This window comes from Balaenoptera borealis (assembly GCF_965194805.1).
Source record: "Balaenoptera borealis genome assembly, chromosome: 3".
Classification (NCBI taxonomy): Eukaryota; Metazoa; Chordata; class Mammalia; order Artiodactyla; family Balaenopteridae; genus Balaenoptera; species Balaenoptera borealis.
The window spans coordinates 148,654,256-148,681,938 of record NC_138866.1 but is presented as its reverse complement, the minus strand read 5'-3'; the positions used below and the strand labels follow the sequence as shown (position 1 = coordinate 148,681,938).

Below are 27,683 nucleotides of genomic sequence, written 5' to 3'. Positions count from 1 at the left end.
AGCAAAGTTGGAGATAAGGAGCAGGGCACTCCCGAGGCTAATGAGGCCACCAGGGGTAGCCTGTGCTGGTGGCCTCAGAAGGACCTGGTTTGTGGATGGGTACAGCAGGAACATCCTTAAGACGGTGGTGGTCGGAGAGAGTGCCTCAGCTGGGAGCACTACAGGTGAACTGGGCCTTTCACTTAAACATTTGAGAACTTGCTTTGTGCTGGGCACTGTTCAAGGCAAAACAGCTATACTGTCATGGAACTCATCCCTAGCTGAGAAAATTGAGACAAGTCACTGTGACGTGCTAAGAAATACTAGAGCAACTTTAAAAGGATAGCAATGCTAAAAAAATGATAAAAGGATAGTAGTGTTACTTTGTATAAATTGGAGGGAAAGCTCCTCTGATAAGGTGACGTTTGAGCAAAGACTGAAGAAGTGAGATAATTCTCTCCCAGTTGTACCTGTGTCTCCACCAGGCTAGACACAAGTCTGTGACCCATGGGATTGGGTGGGGATCCTGTGCACGGCGCCATCCCCTACTTCCTCACTTTTCCGCGCTCCACCCTTCCCGATGGCTCTTAAGCCTTCATCCCTCTCCCCAGCATGTGTGGGAGAGATGCGCCGCTCTTAGTCTAGGGCACTTAACGGGCGACCTAACCACTGAAGAAGGGTCTAGAGAGACCTGCGTAAGACCACCCTAGGTGGGGCAGGGCGGGGCCGGTCAGCCACTCGCCACGCCCACTGGGTGGCGATTGGCCATTCATACTTCCGTTCCATTCCGCCCCGCCCCGCTAGGGGTCGCTGTGCTGCGCTACAGTGGGCTCAGCGCATCTCAAACTAGGCGGAAGCGGCTTTCTGGCCTGCGCTTTATAGGCCTCTCTTTTGTTTCCTGTTTCCTTTTACCAAGGACCCGCCGACATGGTAGGTGTTTTTGTCTCCAAGCTGGTACCCCTGACAATCGTTCTCCATCCGCCGCTTTGCGCGGCCCCCGGCCCGCGAGGAGGGGCGCAGTACCCTGTGAGGCCGAAGCCTCCGTGGGCCGCTGGCTTCCGCGTTGACCCAGCGCTCCAGCACTGCCCGGCCGGCCTTCTCCCCTCCTGGGCTCAGACCCAGCCCGCGAACCCCGCTCCGGTCAGGGCGTGACGCCGCGCTGTTCCCCGGAGGGGGTTCCTGAGTCGCGAGTGACCATGTGTTCTCCACCCGCAGGGCCGCGTTCGCACCAAAACCGTGAAGAAGGCGGCCCGGGTCATCATTGAGAAGTACTACACGCGCCTGGGCAACGACTTCCACACCAACAAGCGCGTGTGCGAGGAGATCGCCATCATTCCCAGCAAGAAGCTCCGCAACAAGATCGCAGGGTGAGTTCAGTCGGCGCTTGGCCTCCAGGGCCTGCTGGGAGACGGAGAACCGTGGCCCTGCGGGTGGGTCGTGGGAGCTGGGTTAGCACGAGTCTCCCGCTGCTCCGAGAAGAGCGCTGCAGGTGTGCCTTTGCCGGGTTTCTTGGTGGGGTTGTCTTACGTTCGCGTTGTATTTGGCGGTTTGACTGGCGGTGGCGCTTGGACGAGGTTAGCCACAGTCGACTTCTGGAAGACTAACGTTAAGTAAGGGCGTACGTGATTTAATGCTAACTTATGTAAATTGGAATTCGAAAGAAAGAAAATGAAGGCTGGGAGGGAGGGGTCGTGAAGGTTTGTTGGGAATACTTGATAGCTTTGAAAGCGGATTTGAATAGAGAGGATGTGCGACACCAAAGGGACAGGCATGCCTAGGTAAGCGGAGCTGCGTGTGGAGGTTTTGTGTGTGTAGGAGGTTCAGAGTCAGGGCCTCCAAGGTGGTGAATCCTCTCCCTTCTCACTGCGGGAAGAGAACTAAAACTCCTACATACACATCCAGACGTTCTGGATACCAGTGGGAGCCAGTGTGTGTTCTTGGGCATTTGTACTTTGTAGCTATGTCACACATCTGATGAAGCGGATTCAGAGAGGCCCAGTGAGAGGTATCTCCATCAAGCTGCAGGAGGAGGAGAGAGAGAGGAGAGATAATTACGTGCCTGAGGTAAACTTTCTGGGTCTTATTCTGGACCTCTTGTTCATCCTGAAAGATAAAGCGGGTTTCTGAGAACCGTTTCAGGTACCTGGTTTTCAAAGAGACCTCAGCTGAGTCTCCATATACCCCTTGACCAGCTGTAGGTGCCCATAATCTACCTGCCTGTATGTTAGCTTCTGTTCTAACCTGTTGGGATCATGTAAGTCCATTCTGTTTTATACATGAGAGCCTTTTAATGATGTTTGTTCGGTGACTTAGATTATTTGCCCTAGCATAGTATTCCTGAAGTATAAACCCAATCTTAAGGTTATCTAAATACTGAGTTCGTGGGATCCTATTGTATCCTCTCTATGCCACCCATCCCCGCCCCCCACCCCCTTTTTTTGTCCCTCATTTAAGAATCTTGGAGAAAAGGCAGGGAAGGTGAGAGATACCTCATTGCTATTTGGGGCCTGCCTTGTTCCTTCTAGGTCTCAGCCCTGGATCAGGAAATCATTGAAGTAGATCCTGACACTAAGGAAATGCTGAAGCTCTTGGTAAGTGTTTGCTGAATTCCTAAAGTAGGGCTTCCCTGGTCACCAACCATCAGTAGCTTTATACTATACTATGGGTAATACCTCTAGGTAACACTTACTGAGTCATTAAAATATATTAGGTAATCTCAACGTTTCTATATGGTGTTTCCCTTTTCCTCAGTATGTCCTATGAGGCACATCCTGTTATTTACATTTTATAGATGATGAAATGGTAACTTCAAGGCTAGTAGGTGGCAGGGATAGGAATCCATCCACCCTTCTAACCACTAACCTAGACTGCCTCCAAAGTGGGTTTAGCTAGTAATTGAAGGTTCAGTTTGCCCTCCACACGAGGACAACTCCCAAATCCAGTGGCTGTTCTCCCAGGACTTCCAGAGCACTCCTTCTCTCAGTTCCTTCTGTTCTCTTCTCGATTTTGTGGCTGGCTTCTCACATTTACCCCCTTGGTCCCATCCCTAGTTCTCTTTTCAGTCTGCCTGCGTACTTCTGTGTCTGTATGCTAACCACTCAAATGAGCTCTGGTCTCATTTCCAGTTGCTAACTGGGGACTACTTCGGTAGTTCAGCTATCTTCAATACAATTTGATAAGTGTGTCTTCTGTGACATATCTTAGTACTTTAGCAGTTTGGTGAAAGCATGAGCTTCAAAGTCCAGGAGGCAGTTGGTGATTTAGAGCAAATTTATTTTTCCTTTTTATGATCATGAAAGTCTAAGACGTTCAAAAAGATAATGAATAGAGTGAACTCCCATATACTACCCCCTAGTCTCAGAAAAACATAACCAGTACAGCTAAAGCCTGCTACAGATCATTTTCTCCTGAAATACTACTCTGGAATGCATCTTTTTAGTTTCAACTGTAAAATTGGTTTTTGAGGATAAAATGAGGAATTAAGTTCTGGTTATATGGTGGGCCCTTGGGTTCTTTTTTTTTTTTTTTTTAACATCTTTATTGGAGTATAATTGCTTTACAATAGTGTGTTAGTTTCTGCTTTATAACAAAGTGAATCGGCTCTACATATGCTCTTGGGTTCTTTGCACTTAGATTGAGCCACCTTAAAGGCAGGCCCTGACCTTGTCCTACCACTACTCTACCCGGGCCCTTCACAAATGTTGATTGCATAAGTGATGCCTCCTACCTGAGGGCTGGTCCTGGAAATGAAGTGGCACTGTATATGCCTTAGAGTAGTGATTCTCAAAGGGACAGATTTTGCACCCCCAGGGAACATTTGGTAATAGCTGGACACATTTTTGGTTGTCACAGCTGGGGGATACTAGCAGACATTAGTGGATAGAGTCCAGGGATGCTGTTAAATGTCTTAAAGTGCACAGGACAGCTCCTTCATGGCTGACTGTGGAGGATCCTTCAGATTGCAGGTAGACCCCCTACAGAGTTTATTGCTCTGGGGTGGGGAGGAGAAGGCTCTCGGTTTTCTGCAGGGTCCCACCAATCTGACCCCAAGGTTGTGGAGGCTGACAAAAGCATAGCCTAATGGTGGTGCCGGGGCTCGGGACACAGATCTCACCAGTACAGCCACACTAAGCCCCTTTTTATTGTTCCAGGACTTTGGCAGTCTGTCCAACCTGCAGGTCACTCAGCCTACAGTTGGGATGAATTTCAAAACACCACGTGGAGCCGTTTGAATCTTTCTGCTGTGCTGTAATATTTTCAATAAACCTCGGACAACAACCGTGCCTGTGTCATCTGTGGGGTTGGGTGCCGGTGGAGCTAAGGGCAGGAATTCTTTCTCAAGGGAGAAGTATCCTGAAGAAGAGCGGTCTGCAGTGTGACGCACCTGTAAGTGGCCTGTGGGCAGTGCCCATACAGATTATGGATGTATTAGGAGGCCTGAGTCTGGACACCTGCATCACTGCTTTGGTTGCCAGCTCTACCCTTCTTGGTCCTCACAGGCCCTGAGCACGCACTCTGGCTTCAGACAAAAGTCAGGAGATGCCTTTCCCTCCTCACCCTGTATGCCCACGTGTTTGTGCTTCAGCCTCTTCTGAGTACATGCAGTTTGGGTTAATGAACCTGCCCATCTTGAAAGGGTAACGCTCCTCACGTGTGTGAGGGTTGGGCTTTCTGTGGGTGGGAGATAGGATGGGTGTGGAGGCCATTACCTGGAGCATAGGAGATTGAGTGTGAATGGATGTGTGGGGGAGGATCAGTGAAACACAAGGGGATGTGTCAGTTCAAGGGAGGCCGAGCTCACTGGGTGGATCCCGGGTGGGTGGATCTGAGCTCGGGGAGCTGCTGAGGCTGTGGGTCCAACTCTGTGTTGTGGAGAGTGCTGGGTTGGGCTGGTCCCTGCTGAGCAGTGGGAGGACAGCTTGCAGCACAGGCTCCTCTGCTTGACTGTCCTGGGCTGAGCTGGGCCTCTTTGTGTACGTGTGCATGTCAAGATCTCTGCAAGGTAGTGGCAGGACCTAGGTCAGTCTGGCTCTCCATTGATCCTTGCACATCTGGTTCTGTCAGGCAGATATGTGCAGCAAACATCCTAAAAATGTGTATTGTAGCAATACAAAAATTGTAACAATTTTGATACAATTTCAAACTTGAAAAATTGCAAGAATATATAGCACAAAGAACTTTAAATACTCTTACCCGACCTCAGCTCACATTTTGCCCCAATTGCTTTATATTCTGTCTCTATACACACTTTTTTTTTCTGATCCATTAGGATCAAGTTAGAGATGGGCTTTTGTTTTTGTTCCAAATATTTTGTTTTGTTCCAAATATTTTATTGTCAGTTTGCTAAGAACAAGCATAACCGCAGATCAATAATCATAATCGGGAAATCTAACATTGATATGATACTGTTACCTAATCCATAGTCCATTATAAAATTTTGCCAATTTTCCCAATAATATCTTCCATAGTTTTCTTTCCTGGTTCAGAATCCATCCCAGAATTACTACATCTAGTTCTCATGTCCTTCAGCTTTCTTTCCATGTCTGTCTTTGAAAAGTATTGGCTGATTTTGTAGAATGTCCTTCAATTTGGGTTTGATGTCGGCTCACAATTAGATTTAATTGAGCTTTTTTCTGTAGGAATACAGATGGTCCCTGACTTAAAATGGTTCGATTTAAGATTTTTTGATTTTAGGATGGTGTGAAAGTGATACGTATTCAGTGGATATTACTTCAAATACGGAATTTTGATCTTTTCCCAGGCTAGTAATACGTGGTAGGGCTCATGATTCTGGGCGGTGGCAGTGAGCCACAGCCCCTAGTCAGCTATGTGATCTCAAAGGTAAACACCCAATACACTTAATTATTCTGTACCCATACAAACATTGTTTCACTTTCAGTACAGTGTTCAATATGTGAGATACCCAATACTTTATTATAAAATGGGCTTTGTGTTAGATGACTTTGCTTAACTGTAGGCTAATGTGTTAGCACATTAAAAATAGCCTCAGCTAAGCTATGATGTTCAGTAGGTTGTATATTAAATGTATTTTTGACTTAGGGTATTTTCAATTTACGATGGGTTTATTGCAATATAACCCCATCATAAGTCAAGGAAGATGTGTACCACAGAAGCGATACTGTGTACTTGATGGATCATATTGGGAGGCACAGAATACTTGGTGAGTTTTAGTGATGTTTACTTTGAGCACTTGGATTAAGGGGCATCTGTCAAGTTTCTCCACTGTAAGTTGTAAAGAGGTATTTCTAGGCTAAATATCCTGTTCTTCAACTTTTCACTCACTAGTTATAGCATCTATTAATATTTTAACTCCATTATTACCTTTATATTTATTAGTATTGTACAGTAAGGGAAAGCTTTCTCTTAAAACTTTTTCTTTCCATTTTTTGGTGTGGAGTCGGGCATTCTCAGCAAATACTCTTGCCTTCTAAATACAGCTCTGTATAAAGAAGCCTTTCCTCTTGGTTTTTGGTATCAATGATGAGGAAAGGGGTGGGCTTTCTGTATGGGGGGAGAAATTAGAGCTGGGTTAAAATTACCAACGGGTAAGAAAATTAACAAAATGCCAAACCAGCAACAAGGCCGTTTGCTGTGACGTTTGCCACACTCGCCCACTAGGAGGCAGTGTCATTGCTATTCTACATCTGCCTGGCTCCTCTACCTCTAAGGCCCTGTGCTCTAGATAACTTAGATGAGGGATGGGAAGGGTCGGGGGAGGAGGAGGAAGCCGACTTGGGCCACATGAAGAAGCTGTTTTATCCTCCCATCAGTGTCGAGGAGCTTCTCTAGGCCTTAGTTCTTTCATCTGTAAAAATAAGACCTGTGCTCATTAGAACTTCCTGTGGAGCTTGTTAAAAGCAGGTGGCCAGGCCCTGCCCCTGATTTGGGCCGTGATTTGTGCTTCAGGAGGTGGGTGGGGCCTGCGTGGGTGTTTTCACAGGTACTTGCTGGCAGTTCCAATCCCAGCTGGGTTTGGAAGTTGCCAGCTTAGCGTCTAGCTCTGGCTGGCCCTCGGTGCAGTCTCCCATGTTTGGGGTCAGCTAATGCTCTTCGCATAAAATAGACAAGAGATTCTTCTGCCTTCTGTGTCACAGACTCTGCTTCTTCAAGATTTGAAAGTGCCCCAGGAAAGTTTTGGAGGTAATTATCTTCTTTTTTTCTATATTGCCCTTAGTTGTGTTAAAGTATAATTTTCAACAAAGTGAAATGGCTCTCATACAGATGGATATAAAGTGAACACATGTTAAGCATTTTTAAAAACTCAGAACTGAGATGTTACAGTCAGTTCAAAGGAGAAGTCAAGGACAAATTTGGAGTAAAAGAACGTTGAAATGAATTTATAAATGGACACAAGACTGACTTCCACAGGAGGGAAGTCAGCTGAACCTCTACCCAACAGAATTTATTTATTTGCATTTGTCTATAGATAAGAATTATTTGTATTATCAGGTATCTACAACTTACAGAGTTGTAAAATAGCTCTAAGGCAGTGAAAGGTGCAGAGCCTCTCTGTAGAATCCAAATCAGAACCCAGGTTGTTGCTCTTAACAGTTGAAGCACAAATTTTCCCCTCTATCTGTAAATTCATATTCTCTGTATTGCCTATGTTGTTAATATTTTTAATTTTATTAGTATATAATTAATTATAGTTTTTCTCTCGTAATTAGGAAAACTCCATGTTATTATGTGTCATTTTAAATGTTACGTTTGTTTTCTTTTCTAAATTAAACTTGTCAGATGTTTATTTTATCCCTAGTTTCAAAGAACTAGCAGTTGGAGGTGTAACTTTCTTTTTACTTTATTGAGGTTGCTGCTTTTCCTCATTAGATACTGGAAAAAAACAAACCACCGGATTCAATTGTGAGGAATGTGAGTAAAGCTCATTTTCTCTTTTTCAACTGCAGGGGTCAGCAAACTATGCGCAGCTGCCTGTTTCTGGGTAAGCCATGAACTAAGAATGGTTTTCACTTTTCTAAATGCTTTAAAACAATAGCAACAACAAGAGGAGAATACTGTGGCCTGTGGAAACTATACAATTCAAATCAGTGTCTACATACAGAGTTTCATTGGGATGCAGCCACATTCGTTTACAAATTGTAGATGGCTGTTTTCCTGATACACTGGCTGAATTAAATAGTTGCCACAGAGACAGTACGCGGCAGTGTTACCACTTTGCAGTAGATTGCAGTTATACATTTATAACTCAATAGTGTTTTGAGGGCCATACCTATCACCATATCGTGACATTTAATTTTTAAAAAATTATTAGTGCATACTTAAAGTTAAAAAAAAGAGAACCCCCCCGCCCAGTCTCGGAACGCGCAGGGAGACGGTGGCCCGGGGCGGGGGTGCGCGTGCGCCCTGGGCCCGGGTCCCCGAGGAGCCATAATCCTGGAGGGACCCGCTCCCAGAAGTCATGTCCCTGCGCCCCGGCCCCCGGGAGACATAATCCCTGCGCCCCGGCCGGGCCCCTAGGAACCGTGTCCACAAGTCCCAGGGGCCGGCGTGGCAGGCGCCGGGCTCACTCCAGGAGGGGGCGGGCGCCGCGAGCCCCTTCCTGCAGGGGCGCCTGTGCCGCGGCCCGGCGGTCGGGGAGCCCGGGGGGCGCGGGGGACCAGGAGAGCAGTGGACAGAGAGGCCTGGGCGCCGCCGGTCCGTGTTGCTGTTTACGCTGCGGGCGCGCAGTGCCCCCTGCCCGCCCGCCCGCTGCTCCCCCGCCCGCTCCAACATGCCCTCAGTGCGCCTGCCGCCGCGCCCCGGGCGCTAGACTGCGCGGCCGCCATGGGGAATGGGATGAACAAGATCCTGCCTGGCCTGTATATCGGCAACTTCAAAGATGCCAGAGATGCAGAGCAATTGAGCAAGAACAAGGTGACACACATTCTATCTGTGCACGACAGTGCCAGGCCAACATTGGAGGGGGTTAAATACCTGTGCATTCCAGCAGCGGATTCACCATATCAAAACCTGACAAGACATTTCAAAGAAAGTATTAAATTCATCCACGAGTGCGGTCTGCGAGGTGAGGGCTGCCTTGTTCACTGCCTGGCTGGCGTCTCCAGGAGCGTGACTCTGGTGGTTGCATACATCATGACGGTCACCGACTTCGGCTGGGAAGATGCCCTGCGCACTGTGCGTGCGGGGAGGTCCTGTGCAAACCCCAACCTGGGCTTCCAGAGGCAGCTCCAGGAGTTTGAGGAGCACCAGGTCCATCAGTTCCGCCAGTGGCTGAAGGAGGAGTACGGAGAGAGCCCTTTGCGGGATGCGGAAGAAGCCAGAGGCATTCTGGCCACCCCAGGGATTCTGAAGTACTGGGCCTCTCTCAGAAGACTGTAATGTACCTGAAATATTGCAAAGCCAGAGTTTAGGTGCTGCCCAGAAGAAAAGCAGCCAGAGTTCATTTTTCAGTGTCCAGAAGTAATTTGTGAACTCGCCTGCTTTCATTGTAAACAATACATATGCAATTGTGTCATCAAAAAAAAAAAAAAAAAAAAGAAAAAGAGAAAACTGGGCTTTAAATATTATGTTTTTAAGGTATGAGTAGCCCATTCATTAGGTAGGCAAGGGAAGCTGTTTACCAATGGTGAGTTAATTTCTCTGGAAGAAACGTGTGCAGAGTAAGTAAACTTATTTAAAACTATTAGCCTTTGGGTGAGAATGGTTGCTTAAAGGGGTGAGAATGGTTGCTTAAAGGGGTGAGAATGGTTGCTTAAAGAGTTGAGAACATTGGGAGCAATATCAGTAGTCAATTCAACACAAGGCAAATGATTTTGAATGGTTTTCCTTGGTTCTTGATGAGTCAAAAAATGTTACCAATACTGCTTAGCTGTTTATTCAAGAGTCAATGCCAACTTTGAAGAGTCTAAAGAATTAGCCTCTAGAATAATCTGCATAGAACAACTACAGGTGAGAATATTTTTAAAGATGAGAAATCACTGATTCAGTATAACCTGAAGTGGGAATTGGCTGAGCTAATGTTACAGCTGATTTTGGTAGAAATACGTGCAGAGCAGAAAGGGCTTATTTGGACAGACTTCAAAGCTTGCAGAAATGTAAAGGGTTTAAAACCTGTGCTATTCATTATGTTACTCATTAATACGTATTCTGTAGAAAATATCTAAATCTGCCAATTATTGAACCAGTACTGTTAGCAGTGAATTTTACTCACTCTCATAGAGTTAACCATCATCAGTTCCATGAATTTTGGTAGTTGTATTTAACTGTGGTAAAGGTTTTTTTAACATATAACATAATACTTGTTATTTTAACCATTCATAATTGTACAATTAGAGGCAATAAATATGTTTACAGTGTTATGGTAACCATCATCACTATGTCTAAAACTTTTTCCTCATCCCCAACAAAAACCGTGTACTCGGTAAACAATAACTCCCTATTCCCCATATCACATATTGTTTATCCATTCATATTTTGGTGGACATTTTGGTTGCTTCTGCTTTTTGGTTGTTGTGCATGCTGCTGCTATGAACATGGGTGTACAAATATCTGTTTAAATCCCTGCTTTCAGTTATTTTGAGTATATACCAAGAACTGGAATTGCTAGTTCATGTAGTAAATCTATGTTTAATTTTTTGAGGAAATGCCATACTATTTTCCACAGCAACTGCACTATTTTACATTTCTACCAGCAGTGTACAAGAGTTCCAATTTCTCCACATCCTTGCCAAAACTTGTTACTTTCTGGGGTTTTTTTTGGTTTTGATTTTGTTTTTTTGATAATAGCCATCCTCGTGAGTGTGAAGTGGTATCTCATTGTAGTTTTGATTTGCATTTCTATAATGATTAGTGATGTTGAGCATCTTTTTAGGTATTTATTGGCCATATGTATATCTTCTATGAAGAAATGTCTGTTCAAGTTCTTTGTCAGTTTTTAAATTGGGTGTTACTGAGTTGTAGGAGTTCTTTGTATATTCTGGATATTAATTCTTTATCAGATATGATTTGCAAATATTTTCCCTCATTCTGTGGGTTGTCTTTTCTCTCTGTTGATAATGTCCTTTGATGCACAAAAGTTTTAACTTTTGACAGAGTTCAGTGTGTTATTTTTTCTTTTATTGCTTATGCTTTTGGTGTCCTATCTAAGAATCCTTTGCCAAATCCACAGGCATGAAGAATTACTCCTATGTTTTCTTTCAAGAATTTTATGGTTTTAGCCCTTATATTTAATCCTTTGATACATTTTGTGTTAATTTTTGTATATGGTATGAGGTAGGGGTCCAACTTCATTCTCTTGCATATGGAAATCCTGTTGTCCCAGCGTCATCTGTTAAGGAGACTATTCCTTTCCCATTGATTGGACTTGAGACCCTTGTCAAAAATCAGTTAGCCATAAATGTATGGGTTTGTTTCTGAACTCTCAATTCTTTTCCATTGGTCTATAAGTCTGTCCTTCTGTCAGTCCACAGCATTTTGATTACTGTAGCTTTGTAGTGAGCTACGAAGTGTGAGTCCTCCCACTTTGTTCTTTTTTAAGATTTTTTTTTTTTTTTTGTCTACCTGGGCTGTATAAGTTTGCTAGTGCTGCCATAACAAAATACCACAGACTTAAACAGAGATTTATTTTCTTACAGTTCTGGAGGCTAGAAGTCCAAGATCAAGATGTAAGCAGGTTTGATTTCCCCCGAGGCCTCTCTTCTTGCCTTGGAGCTAGCTGTCTTCTTGCTATGTCCTCACATGCTCTTCTCTATGCATGCATAGCCCTGGTCTCTGTGTGTCCAAATTTCCTCATCTAATAAGGACACCGGTCAGATTAGACTAGGGCCCACCCTAACGGACTCATTGTAACATAATTACCTCTTTAAAGGCCCTGTCTGCAAATATAGTCATATTCTGAGGTACTGGAGGTTAAGGCTTCTGCATATGAATTTTGGGGAATACAGTTCAGCCTATTACATGGACTCCATGCACTGAATTTGAGAATCAGCTTTTCCATTTCTGCAAAAAACGCCCACTGGAATTTTAATAGGAGTTGCTCTGAATTTTGTAGATGGCTTTGGGTAGTATTGACATCTCGACAGTATTAAGTCTTCCAGTCCATGAGCATGGGATGTCTTTCCACTTATTTAGATCTTCTTTAATTTCTTAGAGGAATATTTTGTAATTTTCAGGGAACAAGCCTTTCACTCCTTGCTTAAATTTATTCCCAGGCATTTTATTCTTTTAGATTGCACTATAGTGGTATAATAAATATATATTTGGTCTTTCTCCCCAGTTCTTGGCACAAAATCTTCTAAAACCCTTGGAATTTCCTGAGCGTTATTCATAATAAGCCCCTTTCAACCATACCTGAGTTTATGCTAATGAGGTGACTCGGTGGGCTATAGATCGCTTCAGGATGGGGGCTAGTTGCTAGAGGAACCAACCATGTGAATAGAGGCTTGGAACTTTTTAGCCCCACCCCCTGACCTGTGGAGGGAAGGGGGCTGGAAATTGAGTTAATCACCAATAGCCAATGATTTAATCCATCATGTCTACATATTTGAACCTCCATAAAAACTCTTAAGTGATGGGGTTTGGAGAGCTTCCAGGTTGGTGAATGTGTGCTGGGAGGGTGGCACATCCCAAACTCCTTGGGGACAGAAGATCCTGTGCTGAGGATCCTTCCAGACCTCACCCTATGTACCTCTTGGTCTGGCTGTTCATTTGTATCCTTTATAATAAACCAGTAATAGTAAAGTTTTTCTCCGAGTTCTGTGAGCTGTTATAGCAAATTACTGAACCTGAGATGGGGTCATGGGAACCCCCAATTTGTAGCCAAATCAGACAGAAGTATGGGTAACCTGGGGACTCAAAACTTGTGACTAGCATCTGAAGTAGGGGGATTGAGATTTTAATCTGTGGGGTCTGCGCTAACTCTGGGTAGTGAGTGTCAGAAGTGAAATAAGTTGTAGGGCACCCAGTTGGTGTCTACAGAGAACTGGCGAATTGCTTGGTGTGGAAAACCCACACATAGATATTATTGTAAATGGAATTGATTTCTCAGTTTTCTTTTCTAATTATTCATCACTGGTATATAGAAACAACTGATTTTTGCAATTTTGCTGAATTTGTTGATTCACTCTAGTAACCTTCTTGTACATTCCTTGGGATTTTCCATGTGTAGGATCGTGTCACCTACAGATAGATAGTTTTACTTCTTCATTCCCAATTTGGATGCCTTTTATTTCTTTTCTTGTTTAATTGCTCTGCTAGAATTTCTAGTACAGTGTTAAATAGCAGTGGTGAAAGCAGGCATTCTTGTCTCATTCATGAAATTACAAGTAAAAAGCTTTCAATCTCTCATCGTGGAGCATAATGTTAGCTGTGGTTTTTTTCATAAATGCCCTTTATCATGTTGAGGAATCTTCCCTCTATTCCTAGTTTTTCTGAGAGTTTTTTTTTTTTAATTTTTTTTTTTTAATTTTAATTAATTAATTTATTTATGGCTGTGTTGGATCTTCGTTTCCGTGCGAGGGCTTTCTCCAGTTGCGGCAAGCGGGGGCCACTCTTCATCGCGGTGCGCGGGCCTCTCACTATCGTGGCCTCTCTTGTTGCGGAGCACAGGCTCCAGACACGCAGGCTCAGCAATTGTGGCTCACGGGCCCATCTGCTCCGCGGCATGTGGGATCTTCCCAGACCAGGGCTCGAACCCGCGTCTCCTGCATTGGCAGGCAGACTCTCAACCACTGTGCCACCAGGGAAGCCCCCTGAGAGTTTTTATAATGAAAGAGTGTTGGCTTTTGTAAATGCCTTTTCTGTATCAATTGAGATGACAGTATTTTTTTTCTTTCCTTCTACTACTGTGATATATTACATTCATTTTTCTCTTATGTTGAACCCTTGCATTTCTATTATAAATTCCGCTTTGTCATGGTATATAATCCTTTTAATGTGCTCAATTTGGTTTGCTAGTATTTTGTTGAGGATCTTTGCATTGATATTCATAACGGATTGATTTGTAATTTTCTTTTTTGTGATGGTCTTAATATGGCTTTGGTATTAGGGAAATGCTGACCCCATAGAACGAGATGGGAAGTGTTCTCCTAGTTCATTTCTTTGAAGAGTTTGAGAAGGACTGGTGTTAATTGTTCTTTAGATTTTTGGTAGAATTTACCAGTGAATCCATGTGGTCCTAGACTTTTCTTTGTTGGGAAATTTTTGATTACTGATTCAATGTTTTTACTTGTTATAGGTCTAGTGAGATTTTCCGTTTCTTCAGTCAATTTAGGTAATTTGTGTGTTTCTAAGAATTTGTCCGTTTCATCTAGGTTATCCAATTTTAGAACCCAAAGAAGGATTCCAGTTTTGTTGTTGTTTGTTTGTTTTTTTAAATAAATTTATTTATTTATATTTATTTTTGGCTGTGTTGGGTCTTAGTTTCTGTGCGAGGGCTTTCTCCAGTTGCAGCGAGCGGGGGCCACTCTTCATTGCGGTGCGCGGGCCTCACTGTCGCGGCCTCTCCCGTTGCGGAGCACAGGCTCCAGACGCGCAGGCTCTATAGTTGTGGCTCACGGGCTTAGTTGCTCCGTGGCATGTGGGATCTTCCCAGACCAGGGCTCGAACCCGTGTCCCCTGCATTGGCAGTCAGATTCTTAACCACTGCGCCACCAGGAAAGCCCTCCAGTTTTTTCTTTTGTTAAACCTTGGCTATTAGGAGCTAGGGAATGAGAAAATGTGTATGTATGTGTGGATAGTTGAATATAAATATATAAAAATATATTTTTATTTATAAAAGTGCAATTTGATTTAGGACTTCAACCTAACAAATTAAGCTAGCAAAGCAAGTTATTTTCCTTAAAAGAAAATGAATTTTTAAAAACTTTTAAGATTGTTTTTAATTATTTGAACAGGCAGCACATCACATGGTTCACAATTCAAAAGATAAAAATGAGTTTACAGTGAGCAATCTCCATCCAACTCATGTCCTCCAGGCTTCTAGTTCCCCCTTTGCACATGGAGCCCTGTTGTCAGTTTCTTTTGTGTCCTAGATATGTTACATGTATATGTGATGGGTTTTAAAGTGTGTCCACACATTATTAAAGCCCCCTCCCTTCAAGAGGTGTAGGTTTCATCCCTCCTCTTGGTTATGGGCTGGACTTAGTGACTCCCTTATAACTAATAGAACATGACAGAAGTGATAGTGTGTAACATCCAAGACTAAGTCATCAATATATTTTGTGACCTCCTCCTTGCTCTTTCTTGGATCAATTGCTCTGTGGCAAGCCAGCTGCCATGTTGCAAAGACACTGAGGAACTGAGGCCTCCTGGTAACAGCAGTGTAAGAAACTCATCTTGGAAGTAGACAGACCCTCCAGCCCCAGTGAAGCTTTCAGATGACTGCAGCCTGGATAACATCTTTTTTTTTTTTTTTTCTTTTTAAAGAGTTCCTGGGTTTTTATTTTATTTTATTTTTTTGGCCATGCCGTGCAGCTTGTAAGATCTTAGTTTCCCAACCAGGGATCAAACCCGTGCCCCCAGCAGTGGAAGCACGGGGTCCCAACCACTGGACTGCCAGGGAAGTCCCAACATCTTATTTTTAAAAATTGAGATATAATTCACATACCATATAATTTTCCCTTTTGAAGTATAAATATAGTGGTTTTTAGTATATTCACAAAATTGTGCAACTCTCACTGCTGTATAACTTCAGAACATGTTGAGTACCTCCAAAGGAAGCCTCATACCAATTCACTCCCCATTTCCCCACCCCCAGCCCATGGCAACCACTAATCTACTCTTAATTTCTATGGATTTGCCTGGAAGTTTCATATAAATGGAATTGTATAATATATGGCCTTTCGTGTCTGGCTTCCTTCACTTAGCATAATGTTTTCAAGGTTCATCCATGTTGTACTTCATTCCTTTGTATGGCTGGATAATATTCCAGTGTGTGGATAGTACCACATTTTGTTTCTATATTCATCAGTTTATGAACATTTGGGTTGTTTCAATTTTTTAGTTATTGTGAATAATGCTATGAAATGTATAAAATTTTTTGTGTGAACATATGTTTTCATTTCACTTGAGTATATTACCTAGGAGTGCAATTGTTGGGGTCACATGGTAACTTGATGTTTAACTTTTTGAAAAATTGCAAAACCGTTTTCCAAAGTAGCTGCGCCATTTTACATTCCAACCAGCAATGTATGGGGATTCTAGTTCCTCCACATTCTCACCAAAACTTGTTATTAACTGCCTTTTTTGATGACGCCATACTAATATGTGTGAAGTGGTATCGTATTGTAGTTTTGTTTTGCATTTCTCTGGTGGTTAAGGATGTTGAGCATCTGCTCATGTGCTTATTAACCATTTGTATATATTCTTTGAAGAAATGTCTATTCAAATCCTTTGCTGAGTTGAGTTGTAAGAATTTTATTTTTTTATTGTTGAGTTGTAAGAATTCTTTATATATTCTGATTTCTAGGACCTTCTCAGATACATGATTTGTAAATACTTTCATTCTATCAATTGTTTTTTCACATTTCTGATAGTGTCCTTTGATGCACAGAGTTCTAAGTTTTGATGAAATCCAATTTATCTGTTTTTTTCTTTGGTTGCTTATGCTTTAAGTATCATATCTAAGAAATCATTGCCTAATCCAAGGTCACTATGATTTACGCCTATGTTTTCATCTAAAAGTTTTGTAGTTTTAGCTCACATGTTTAGGTTCTTGACCTGTTTTGTGTTAATTTTTGTATGTTGTGTGAGGTAGTGGATCCAATTTCATTCTTTTGCATGTAGATATACAGTTATCCCAGCCCCATTTGTTGAAGACTGTTCTTTTCCCCATTGAAAGGTCTTGGCACCCTTGTAGGAAATCAGTTAATCATAAATGTAAGGGTTTATTTCTGGACTGTAAATTCTATTCCATTAACTTATGCCTATCCTTATGCCAGTATTACACAGTCTTGATTACTGTAGCTTTATAGAAAGTTTTAAAATTAGGAAGTGTGTGTATTCCAACTTTGTTGTTCTTTTTCAACATTGTTTTGGCTTTTCAGGTCTTCAGTATTTCCATATGAATTTTTAGGATCAGCTTGTCAATTACTGCAAAAAAAAAAAAAAAAAGCAGTTGGGCCTTTAAAAGGGATTGCATTGAATCCATAAATCAATTTGTGGACTTTATTAGTTTCCTAGGGCTGCCATAGTAAAAACCACAAACTGGGTGGCTTAAAACAATAGAAATGTATTGTCTCATAGTTCTGGAGGTTAGAAGTCTGAAATCAGGGTGTCTTCAGGGCCATGCTTCCTCTGAAACCTATAGGTGAATCCTTTCTTGTCTCTTCCTAGCATCTTTTTATAAGGACACCAACCGTATTGATTTAGGGGCACACACCATTCCAGTATGACCTCATCTTAACTAATTACATTTACAAATGACCCTATTACAAATAAGGTTACATTCTGAGGCACTAGGGTTAAGATGTGAACGTATCGTTTTGGGGAGGACACAGTTCAACCCTTAACAGGGACTACTGTCTGCCTAACAGTATTAAGTCTTCCAATGCATGAACATGGGATATTTTTCAACTTATTTATTTCAGTGATGTTTTGTAGTTTTCAGTATACAAGCCATGTACTTCTTTATTCCTAAGTAATTTTATTCTTTTTGATGCTATTATAAATGGAATTTTCTTAATTTCATTTTTTAAAATTGAAGTATAGTTGATTTACAATATTGTGGTAGTTTGAGGCATACAGCAAAGTGATTCGGTTATACATATGTATGTGTGTGTATATATATTCTTTTTTTCGATTCTTTCCCATTATAGTTTATTACAAGATATTGAATATAGTTCCTTAACTTCATTTTTTGATTCTATAGTAATAGACTTGACTTTTTTTCTTTCTTTTTTTTTTTTTTTTGGCTGCACTAGGTCTTATTTGCAGCATGCGGGATCTTTTAGTTGCAGCATGTGAGATCTAGTTCCCTGACCAGGGATCGAACCTGGGCCCCCTGCATTGGGAGCACAGAGTCTTAGGCAGTGGACCACCAGGGAAGTCCCTACACTTGATTTTTATATTATTGAAATTGTATCCTGCAACCTTGCTACTGTTGGGGAGAAGGACATTTCCCCCCTACCCATCTTGAGTTCTTCAGGCTGGTATATAATTAAATTGACACAAAACAGATTAACAGGAGGAAAAAAAAATTAATTTGTACACGTGGAGGTCTCATAGAAATGGGACCCTCAGAGTGACCAAAGCAGGCTGTTTATGTATCATTTTTAAGCAAAGAAACAATTATTTGTGAAAATTTAACAAAGGGTCTTGTGCTTGGGGTTGCAGAGTAGTAAAGAAGTAGCAAAATTTGTTTATACAGCTTTCTTAGCCTTGAATTCTCTGGCTCTGATGATAAGGATGCTTTCTATCTTCCTGGTATAGGGAGGATACTTACACATGGGAGATTTTTTTCCCCTCTTTCAGGGGGAAATAGGGAGGTCAGAGTATTTTTTATATCATTTTTTCCACTAGCTGTTTCTTAAGTAATTTTAATTCAAGATAATCAATATGCCATGTGACATATCTTGGGGTGGCCTGCTCTGAGCCCCAACACTAGCTCTAATGGGTTTTTATTTTAATTATCTTTTTTTTTTAAATTTATTTATTTTTGGCTGCGTTGGGTCTTCGTTTCTGTGCGAGGGCTTTCTCTAGTTGCGGCAAGTGGGGGCCACTCTTCATCGCGGTGCGCGGGCCTCTCACTATCGCGGCCTCTCTTGTTGCGGAGCACAAGCTCCAGACGCGCAGGCTCAGTAGTTGTGGCTCACGGGCCCAGTTGCTCCGCGGCACGTGGGATCCTCGCAGACCAGGGCTCAAACCCGCGTCCCCTGCATCGGCAGGCGGATTCTCAATCACTGCGCCACCAGGGAAGCCCTCTAATGGGTTTTTGTGTGTGTGTATTCCTTAGGATTTTCTGTATCCAAGATTATATTATCTGCAAATAGACATAATTTTTCCTTTCCAATCTGTAGGCCTTTTCTTTCTTTTTTCTTTTTTTGCCTATTTGTCCTAGTGAGTACCTCCAGTACATTGCCTCAGAACAGTGTTGAATAGGAGTGAGAGCAGATATCTTTGATCTTAGGGAGAAAGTTTCCAGTATTTCACCATTAAGCATGATGTCAGCTGTGGGTTTTTTGTGATGTCCTTTATCAGGTTGAGGAAGTTCCCTTCTATTCCTAGTTTATTAGTGTTTTTATCATAAGAGAGAGTAGAATTTGTCAAATGCTTTTTCTGTGCTTATTGAGACAATCATGTAGTTATTCTTTATTCTATCAATAAAATGTTTTACAATGATTTTCCTGCATTGGACCAATCTTGCATTACTGAGATAAATATCACTTTTTTGTATGTTGCTGCATTCAGTTTGCTGGTTTTTTATAGAGGATTTTTACATTTATATTCATAAATGATATTGGTTTATAGTTCTCGTGATATCTTTGTCTGGTTTTGGTATCAGGGTAATACCTCACAAAATGAGTTTGCAAGTATTCCTTCCTCTTCTGTTTCTAGGAAGAATTTGAGAGGGATTGGTGTTAATTCTTTTTAGAAGTTTGGTAGAATTCAGGAGTGAAGCCATCTGGTCCTGAGTTTTTCTTTGTGGGAAACTTTTTGATCACTCATTCTATCTCTGCTTATTGTAGGTCTAGTCAACTTTTCTATTTCTTACTGAGTCAGTTTCATTAATTTGTGTCTTTCTAGGAATTTGTACATTTCACCTGGTTATCTAATGTGTTGTTTTATAGTTATTCATAGTATTCTCTTATAAAACTTCTTATTTCTGTAAGGTTGGTAGCAATGTGCACCCCCCCCATCTTTCATTCATTATTTTAACAGTTTAAGTCTTTTCTCTTTTTTATTTGTCAGTCTAGCCCAAAGTTTTTCAATTTGTTCTTCTTTCAAAGAATCAACTTCTGGTCTTGTTGATTTTTCTCTATAGTTTTCCTATTTTTATTGCATTTACTTCTGCTATAATCTTTATTATTTCTTTCCTAATGTTTGCTTTGGTTAGTTTGCACTTCTTTTATTGGGTTGGCCAAAATGTTCATTGGGGTTTTCCCGTAACATCCGAACAAACTTTTTGGCCAACCCAAACACTAACGTATTAAGAAGCTATTGATTTGAGTTGTCTTCTTTTTTATTGTGTGATTTACAGCTGTAAATTTTTCTGGAAGCACTACTTTCACTCCATTCCATAAATTTTAGCCTCTTATGTTTTCATTTTCATTCATGTCAAAGTATTTTCTAATTTCTCTTGTGACTTATTCATTGATCTATTGGTGATTTAGTATTGTGTTAATTTCCACATATTTGTGAATTTCCAGATTTTCCTGTTATTGATTTCTAGTTTCATTCCATTTTGGTCAGAGAAAATACTTTGTATGAGTTCAGTTTTTTTAAACTTATTGAGACTTACATCATGGCCTATCATATGGCATATCCTGAAGAATGTTCCATGTATAATAGAGAGGAATGTGTATACTTCTGTTGTTGGATGCAGTGTTCTATAGATGCATTCTAAGTGGTTGCCTTATAGTGTTGTTCAAATCGTCTGTTTCCTTGTTGATCTTCTGTTTACTCATTTTATCCATAATTGAAAGTGGAGTATTGAAGACTCCAACAATTATTGTTAAATTGTCTAATTCTCCCTTCAGTTCTGTCAGTTTTTGCTTCATGTATTTTGGTGTTCTGTTATAAGTACATATGTTTATAATTGTTATATCTTCTTGAGAGATTGTCCCTTTTATCATGATAAAATGTCCTTCTTTGTCCCTAGTAACAATTTTTGTTTTAAAGTGTACTTTGTCTGATATTAGTATAGCCACTTCAGTTCTCTTTCAGTTACTGTCTGAATGGTGTATTGTCTTCTCTCCTTTTAGTTTCAACCTATTTGTGTCTGAATCTAAAGTGTGTCTCTTGTAGATAGCGTAAGGTTTGATTGTTTTTTAAAACTCCCTTATGACAATCTCCACCTTAGTTGTAGTGTTTAATCCATTTATATTGAGTGTACTTTCTGATAAGGTGGAATTTATGCCTTCCTTTTGGCTATTTGTTTCCTGTATGTCTTATGTCTTTTTTATTCCTCTATTTCTCCATGACTGCCTTCTTTGTGTTAAATAGATATTCTCTAGTGCACCATTTTAATACCTTGTCATTTCTTTTATTATATAATATCTTTTGAGTTATTTTCTTAGTGGTTGTTCTGGATATCTTAATTCATAATAAGCTATTCAATAGTTAAGATTAATTTTATTTCAATAATATACAAAATTTTGCTCCTATATAGCTCTATTTCTCCCTTCCTTTGTGTTGTTATTATCATCCACATTAAATCTTTATATATTGGATGCCCATCCACATCTCACTGCCATGTCATGTCACTGCCTTCTGGCTTCCATAGTTTATGATGAGAAATCAGCTGCTAATCTTATTGAGGATGTCTTGCACATGATATGTGCCATTTCTCTCTGGTGGCCTTTAAGGTTCTCTCCTTGTCTCCAGCTTTCAACAGTTTGATTACAATGTGTCTTGGTATGGCTCTCTTTGAGTTTATCCTACTTGGAGTTCATTGAGCTTCTTGGGTCTGTAGGCAAATGTTTTTCATCAAATTTGGGAAATTTTCTGCCATTATTCCTTTAAATATTCTTTCTGGTCTTTCTTTTCTCCTTCTAGTATTCTCATTATGCATATGTTGGTACACTTGATGCTGTCCCAGAGGTCTCTGAGGCTTTGTTCAGTTTTCTTTATTTTTTTTCTCCTTTCTATTCCTCAAGACTGGTAAGCCCCATTTACCTATCTTCAAGATCACTGATTCCTTCTTCCACGTGCTGAAATCTGCTGTTGAACACCTCTAGTGAATTTCTCATTTCAGTCATTATACTTTTCAACTCTAGAATTTCTATATGGTTCTTTATTTATAATTTCTATCTCTTCATTGATATTCTCTTTGGTAATACATTTTTAAAATAGTTTCCTGTAGTTTTTCAGATAGTATTTCCTTTAGTTCTTTGAACATATTTTAAATAGCTGATTTAAAGTCTTTGGTCTGGGGAATTCCCTGGAAGTCCAGTGGTTAGGACTCCATGCTTTCACTGCCGAGGGCCTGGGTTCAATCCCTGGTCGGGGAACCAAGATCCCTGCAAGCCATGTGGTGTGGCCAAAAAATAAATAAATAAATAAAGTCAGTCTTTGGTTTTCCTCAGGAACTGTTTCTGTTGATAGCTTCCCCTGCCCCATATGGATCACACTTTTTTGTTTCTTTGCATGTCTTGTAACATTTTGTTGAAAACTGGACATTTAAATTGATATAATGTGGGAACTCTGGAAATCAGGTTCTTCCCTCATCCTCAAAGGTTTTTGTAGTTGCTGGGGTTGTTTGTTTAATGACTTTTCTGAACTATTTTTGTAAGGTCTGTATTCTTTTCTGTGTGTGGCCACTGAAGTCTGCTCAGTTAGATTAGTGGCCAGCTAATGATTGGTCAGAGATTTCCTTTAATGTATGGAACCAATAAATCACCCAGTCATTGCCAGGGGGTTCTGTATACTTGTTGTGGCATGCCTTCAACGCTCGGCCAGACACTTGACAACTCTGCCTTAGACTTCACTTTCTCCTTGTAAGGAGCCTCAACGTCAGCTAGAGGTGACAGCATTATCAGTTCTTTTCTGAGCATGCACACAATCCTACATATACCTTAACCTTATAGATTCTGAGGAGTATGTCAGATTTTCACAGCCTTTTTGGACATCTCCTTCCCTAGATTTTACTTTTAAGCTTTTTGGGTAGCCTGTTGTTTGCCCCAATTGTTATCCACTGCCTACAGCAGCCATAAAATCAAACTATTGCATTGAAATGTTTTCACCAACACCTCCAGGGAAAAGATTTTCACATTGGACAAGCTCCAAGTCTAATCAATAAAGACGGCCTTGCAAGTAGAGTCTTCCAGGGAGCCACCAGACAGGTCATATAATGACAAGTCTACGGGAATGAAGCTTTTAAGTAGCTCCAACCCTGATTCACCTCTCCTGTTGTCTGCCAGGCTGCTATTTTTCACTTGTGACTGTTGATTTTCAAGGCTGTCATGGAGCTGGAGAGAGGGGGATGAAAATAGGACAAGTTAAATTGCCACAAAGCTCACTGTTGTTATTGAGATTTAGATACTTTTCTTGATTAAAACTCCTCAGATTGCTGCAATCGTTTGGTTAACTTCCAGAGTTCTGAAAAATTTGTTCTGACAGTTTTTGTCAGTTTTCTTATTGCCTTTATGGAGGTTATAATTTTTGAAGATCCTTACTCCATTTTCACTGGTATCACTCACCAGCCAACATCTTGAATATAACCCCATGAGAGACACCTATTAAGCCACTCCCAAATTCCTGACCCACAGAAACTGAGATAATGAATGTTTGTTCTTTTAAGTTGCTAAGTGTTTGAGTAATTTATTATGTAGCAATGGATTACTAATACCATTTGCAAAAAAATACATATATTTCTCTCTTTTTAAATACATTAAAAAAAATAAATTTATTTATTTATTTTTGGCTGCCTTGGGTCTTTGTTGTTGCACGCGGCCTTTCTCTAGTTGCAGTGAGCAGGGGCTACTCTTTGTTATGGTGCGCGGGCTTCTCGTTGCAGTGGCTTCTCTTGTTGCGGAGCATGGGCTCTAGGCATGTGGGCTTCAGTAGTTGTGGCACGCAGGCTCAGTAGTTGTGGTGCACGGGCTTAGTTGTTCTGCGGCATGTGGGATCTTCCTGGACCAGGGCTCGAACCCATGTCCCCTGCATTGGCAGGTGGATTCTTTTTTTTTTTTTTTTTTTTTTTATTTATTTTTGGCTGTGTTGGGTCTTCGTTTCTGTGTGAGGGCTTTCTCTAGTTGTGGCAAGCGGGGGCCACTCTTCATCACGGTGCGTGGGCCTCTCACTATCGCAGACTCTCTTGTTGTGGAGCACCGGCTCCACACGCGCAGGCTCAGTAGTTGTGGCTCACGGGCCTAGTTGCTTCGCGGCATGTGGGATCTTCCCAGACCAGGGCTCGAACCCGTGTCCCCTGCATTGGCAGGCAGATTCTCAACCACTGTGCCACCAGGGAAGCCCTGGCAGGTGGATTCTTAACCACTGCGCCACCAGGGAAGTCCCCATATTTCTTTTTATTTTTTTATTTTTAAATTAATTAATTATTTATTTTTGCTGCACCAAGTCTTAGTTGCAGCATGCGGGAACTTTAGTTGTGGCATGCATGCAGGATCTAGTTCCCCCACCAGGGATCAAACCTGGGCCGCCTGCATTGGAAGCGTGGAGTCTTACCCACTGGACCACCAGGGAAGTCCCTTAAATACATATTAGAGCACACTATACACAGTGCCCTACACTTTTTTCACTTAGTGAATACTGGTTTCTTTCCCATTCCTTTTTTTTTTTTTTAAACAGCTTTATTGGAGTATAATTGCTTTACAATGTTAGTTTCTGCTGTATAACAAAGTGAATCAGCTATACGTATACATATATCCCCATATCTCCTGCCTCTTGCATCTCCCTCCCACCCTCCCTATCCCACTCCTCTAGGTGCTCACAAAGCACCAAGCCGATCTCCCTGTGCTATGTGGCTGCTTCCCACTAGCTATCTATTTTACATTTGGTAGTGTATATATGTCCATGCCACCCTCTCACTTTGTCCCAGCCTACCCTTCCCCCTCCCTGTGTCCTCAAGTCCATTCTCTACGTCTGCATCTTTATTCCTTTCCTGCCCCTAAGTTCTTCAGAACCTGTTTTTTTTTTTTTTTAGATTCCATATGTATGTGTTAGCATACGGTATTTGTTTTTCTCATTCTGACTTACTTCCCTCTGTATGACAGACTCTAGGTCCATCCACCTCACTACAAATAACTCAGTTTCGGTTCTTTTTATGACTGAGTAATATCCCATTGTATATATGTGCCACATCTTCTTTATCCATTCATCTGTCGATGGAAACTTGGGTTGCTTCCATGTCCTGGCTATTGTAAATAGTGCTGCAGTGAACATTGTGGTACATGACTCTTTTTGAATTACGGTTTTCTCAGGGTATATGCCCAGTAGTGGGATGGCTGGGTCATATGGTAGTTCTATTTTTAGTCCTTTAAGGAACCTCCATACTATTCTCCATAGTGGCTGTATCAATTTACATTCCCACCAACAGTGCAAAAGGATTCCCTTTTCTCCACACCCTCTCCAGCATTTATTGTTTGTAGATTTTTTTTTTTGGTTTTTATTTATTTATTTATTTATGGCTGTGTTGGGTCTTCGTTTCTGTGTGAGGGCTTTTCTCCAGTTGCGGCAAGCAGGGACCACTTGTCATCGCGGTGCGCGGGCCTCTCACTATCGCGGCCTCTCTTGTTGCGGAGCACAGGCTCCAGATGCGCAGGCTCAGCAATTGTGGCTCACGGGCCTAGTTGCTCTGCGGCATGTGGGATCTTCCCAGACCAGGGCTCGAACCTGTGTCCCCTGCATTGGCAGGCAGACTCTCAACCACTGCACCACCAGGGAAGCCCCTGTTTGTAGATTTTTTGATGATGGCCATTCTGACTGGTGTGAGGTGATACCTCATTGTAGTTTTGATTTGCATTTCTATAATGATTAGTGATGTTGAGCATCCTTTCACGTGTTTGTTGGCAATCTGTATATCTTCTTTGGAGAAATGTCTATGTAGGTCTTCGGCCCAGTTTTGGATTGGATTGTTTGTTTTTTTGATATTGAGCTGCATGAGCTGCTTTGTATATTTTGGAGATTATCCCATTCCTTTTTTATGGCTCTTTGAGATTCCACTGTGCATGCATTTGACTAATAACTTATGATGGATATCTGTCTCCACTCACTTAATGATGTACTTTAAGATTATATCCAGTCTTCTGCTCTTTCAGATAATGCTGGGATGAATAGTCTTATTTATGCAGGATTTCTCTTGTGTGTAGAAAATTCCCATTTCTAATTTTGTATTTGCCCTCTAAAAACTGTGGTTTTACATTGTGTTTCCATTGAAATGAAAACCCTGAATGAATCTAGTGGAAACCATAAGGACAGGCAATTATCTCACTGAACAGGAAGTCTAGAGTTTTGAGGGTTCCGGGACTGGTTGATAAACACTGACCCAGGTTTCTTCCATCCTTCAGCACTTGTCACTGTTGGAGGTAGCTTCATCCTTGAACTGCAGTATGGCTGCAGCAGTCCCAGGTGTCACATCCAGACCCAACCCACCTAGAGAGAGAGAGGAGACGGTCTTTTCCTGTAGCTCTCTGGTGGGAGTGAGAACTTGATTCAGAATCATCCTTGTAGACTTCTCTTTGTGGCGTATTGGGCAGAATAGGGTCACCTGTCCATTGCTGGAGCAGTCAACGGTAGATAGAGGGTAATCATCTGGTGGGAGAGGTAACCCCAGTGTCTGTGAAGCAGAGATGGTGGCCTTCCTGCAGGCAGTGAGTGTCAACATTAAATGTGAACTTGGAGCTTTGTTCTAAGGTCTTTTTAAAAAATGCGTGTGTGTGTGTGTGTGTGTGTGTGTGTATATATATATATATATATTATTGATTGATTGATTGATTGGCTGTGCCAGGTCTTAGTTGTGGCATGCAGGATCTTCGTTGTGGCATTCAGGCTTCTTAGTTGCGGCATGTGAACTCTTAGTTGAGGCATGCATGCAGGATCTAGTTCCCCGACCAGAGATCGAACCTGGGCCCCTTGCAGTGGGAGCAGGGAGTCTTACCCACTGGACCACCAGGGAAGTCCCCTGTTCTAAGGTCTTGATGTCATAGTACAAGTACAGCATTTAGTCAAAAGTACCAGAACTGCCTTGCAGAGTATCCCATAGGAGACATTTTCTCAAATCTCTAGGAAAAGACTTCCAGAGTTTCCTGCTTATTGTGTTGTTATCAATTTTGAACTGATCTTGTTCTGTTGTTACTTTGGCTGCTAGGAACTCCAAGCTAAATTTGCTGCTACTTGTAGCAATTATGAAACACTGTAGCATGTTTTATCCTCCCATTAGCTTGTTTTAATCTTCATTTTTAATCTTGTGTGAAATTCTGGAAACTATACATTTTTGGAATGGAGCATACTAAAAAATATTTTTAATTTTCAATTTTTAAAAGTTAATCTTAAGGGAAACTTGAGTCTTCTTATAAAATCATTTCAAACGTAAATCACTTTTTTCCTTCTGAAATCATTTTCTTTTTGAGAGTTCCACCCCACCTGCAGGCCGTGGCCTTAAACCAGGTTTGTGGCCAAATTGCTAGGTACTTGGGGATAATTTGAGCTGAACAATAGAGTGAGAAACCAATGCCTCGTGTGAGGCCAATCTCTCTGTCTGGAAGGAAACTTATTTTTAATATCTGAAAATCCTCAGATAAATTCTTAAACCATTATTTATATTTTTATAGAAACACTGCCCAGTCCACCCTCCACGTGTAATTTGCACTCGGGCCTCCTTTCTGTCTTAGTGACCAAAACCGCCCAGCTAAGCTGCCTTGATCCTCCCCACGCCGCCTCTTGCATTGTTCTCCGTCTGCAGTGTTGTTTTTGGCCCCTAAGTTAATGCTATTGCTTCCTGATGGCCGAGTGTGTTTCCTCCTTTTCTAGATTAAATAGGATCTATTCCATGGGACAAGAATGGGGCCTTTCAGCTGGGGTTTGAGGCGCTGGTGAAGTGGGGGTGAGAGGAA

General features: G+C 41.6%; 2 protein-coding genes across 2 annotated transcripts; both read left to right on the top strand.

Moving 5' to 3' along the window:
• Nucleotides 1-760: 760 nt before the first annotated feature.
• RPS17 (ribosomal protein S17) lies at nucleotides 761-4,258 on the top strand. Its single transcript, XM_082388443.1, has 5 exons — nucleotides 761-909; nucleotides 1,195-1,346; nucleotides 1,938-2,043; nucleotides 2,505-2,570; nucleotides 4,131-4,258. The coding sequence occupies exons 1-5, from the start codon at nucleotides 907-909 to the stop codon at nucleotides 4,209-4,211; spliced, it is 408 nt and encodes a 135-aa protein (XP_082244569.1). The 5' UTR covers nucleotides 761-906; the 3' UTR covers nucleotides 4,212-4,258.
• Nucleotides 4,259-5,298: 1,040 nt separating this feature from the next.
• Nucleotides 5,299-19,306, top strand: LOC309626963 (dual specificity protein phosphatase 22). Its single transcript, XM_082388441.1, has one exon. It carries the CDS (start codon nucleotides 8,782-8,784, stop codon nucleotides 9,334-9,336), a length of 555 nt encoding a protein of 184 aa, XP_082244567.1. The 5' UTR covers nucleotides 5,299-8,781; the 3' UTR covers nucleotides 9,337-19,306.
• The last annotated feature ends 8,377 nt before the right edge of the window (nucleotides 19,307-27,683 follow it).

Bases quoted from the DNA above. Each gene is read 5' to 3' on its own strand.
- RPS17 (XM_082388443.1), top strand. The intron at 1,347-1,937 runs GTGAGTTCAGTC...TGTACTTTGTAG, and splicing joins CTCCGCAACAAGATCGCAGG to CTATGTCACACATCTGATGA. The intron at 2,571-4,130 runs GTAAGTGTTTGC...TTATTGTTCCAG, and splicing joins AGGAAATGCTGAAGCTCTTG to GACTTTGGCAGTCTGTCCAA.
- LOC309626963 (XM_082388441.1), top strand. From the start codon at position 8,782: ATGGGGAATGGGATGAACAAGATCCTGCCTGGCCTGTATATCGGCAAC.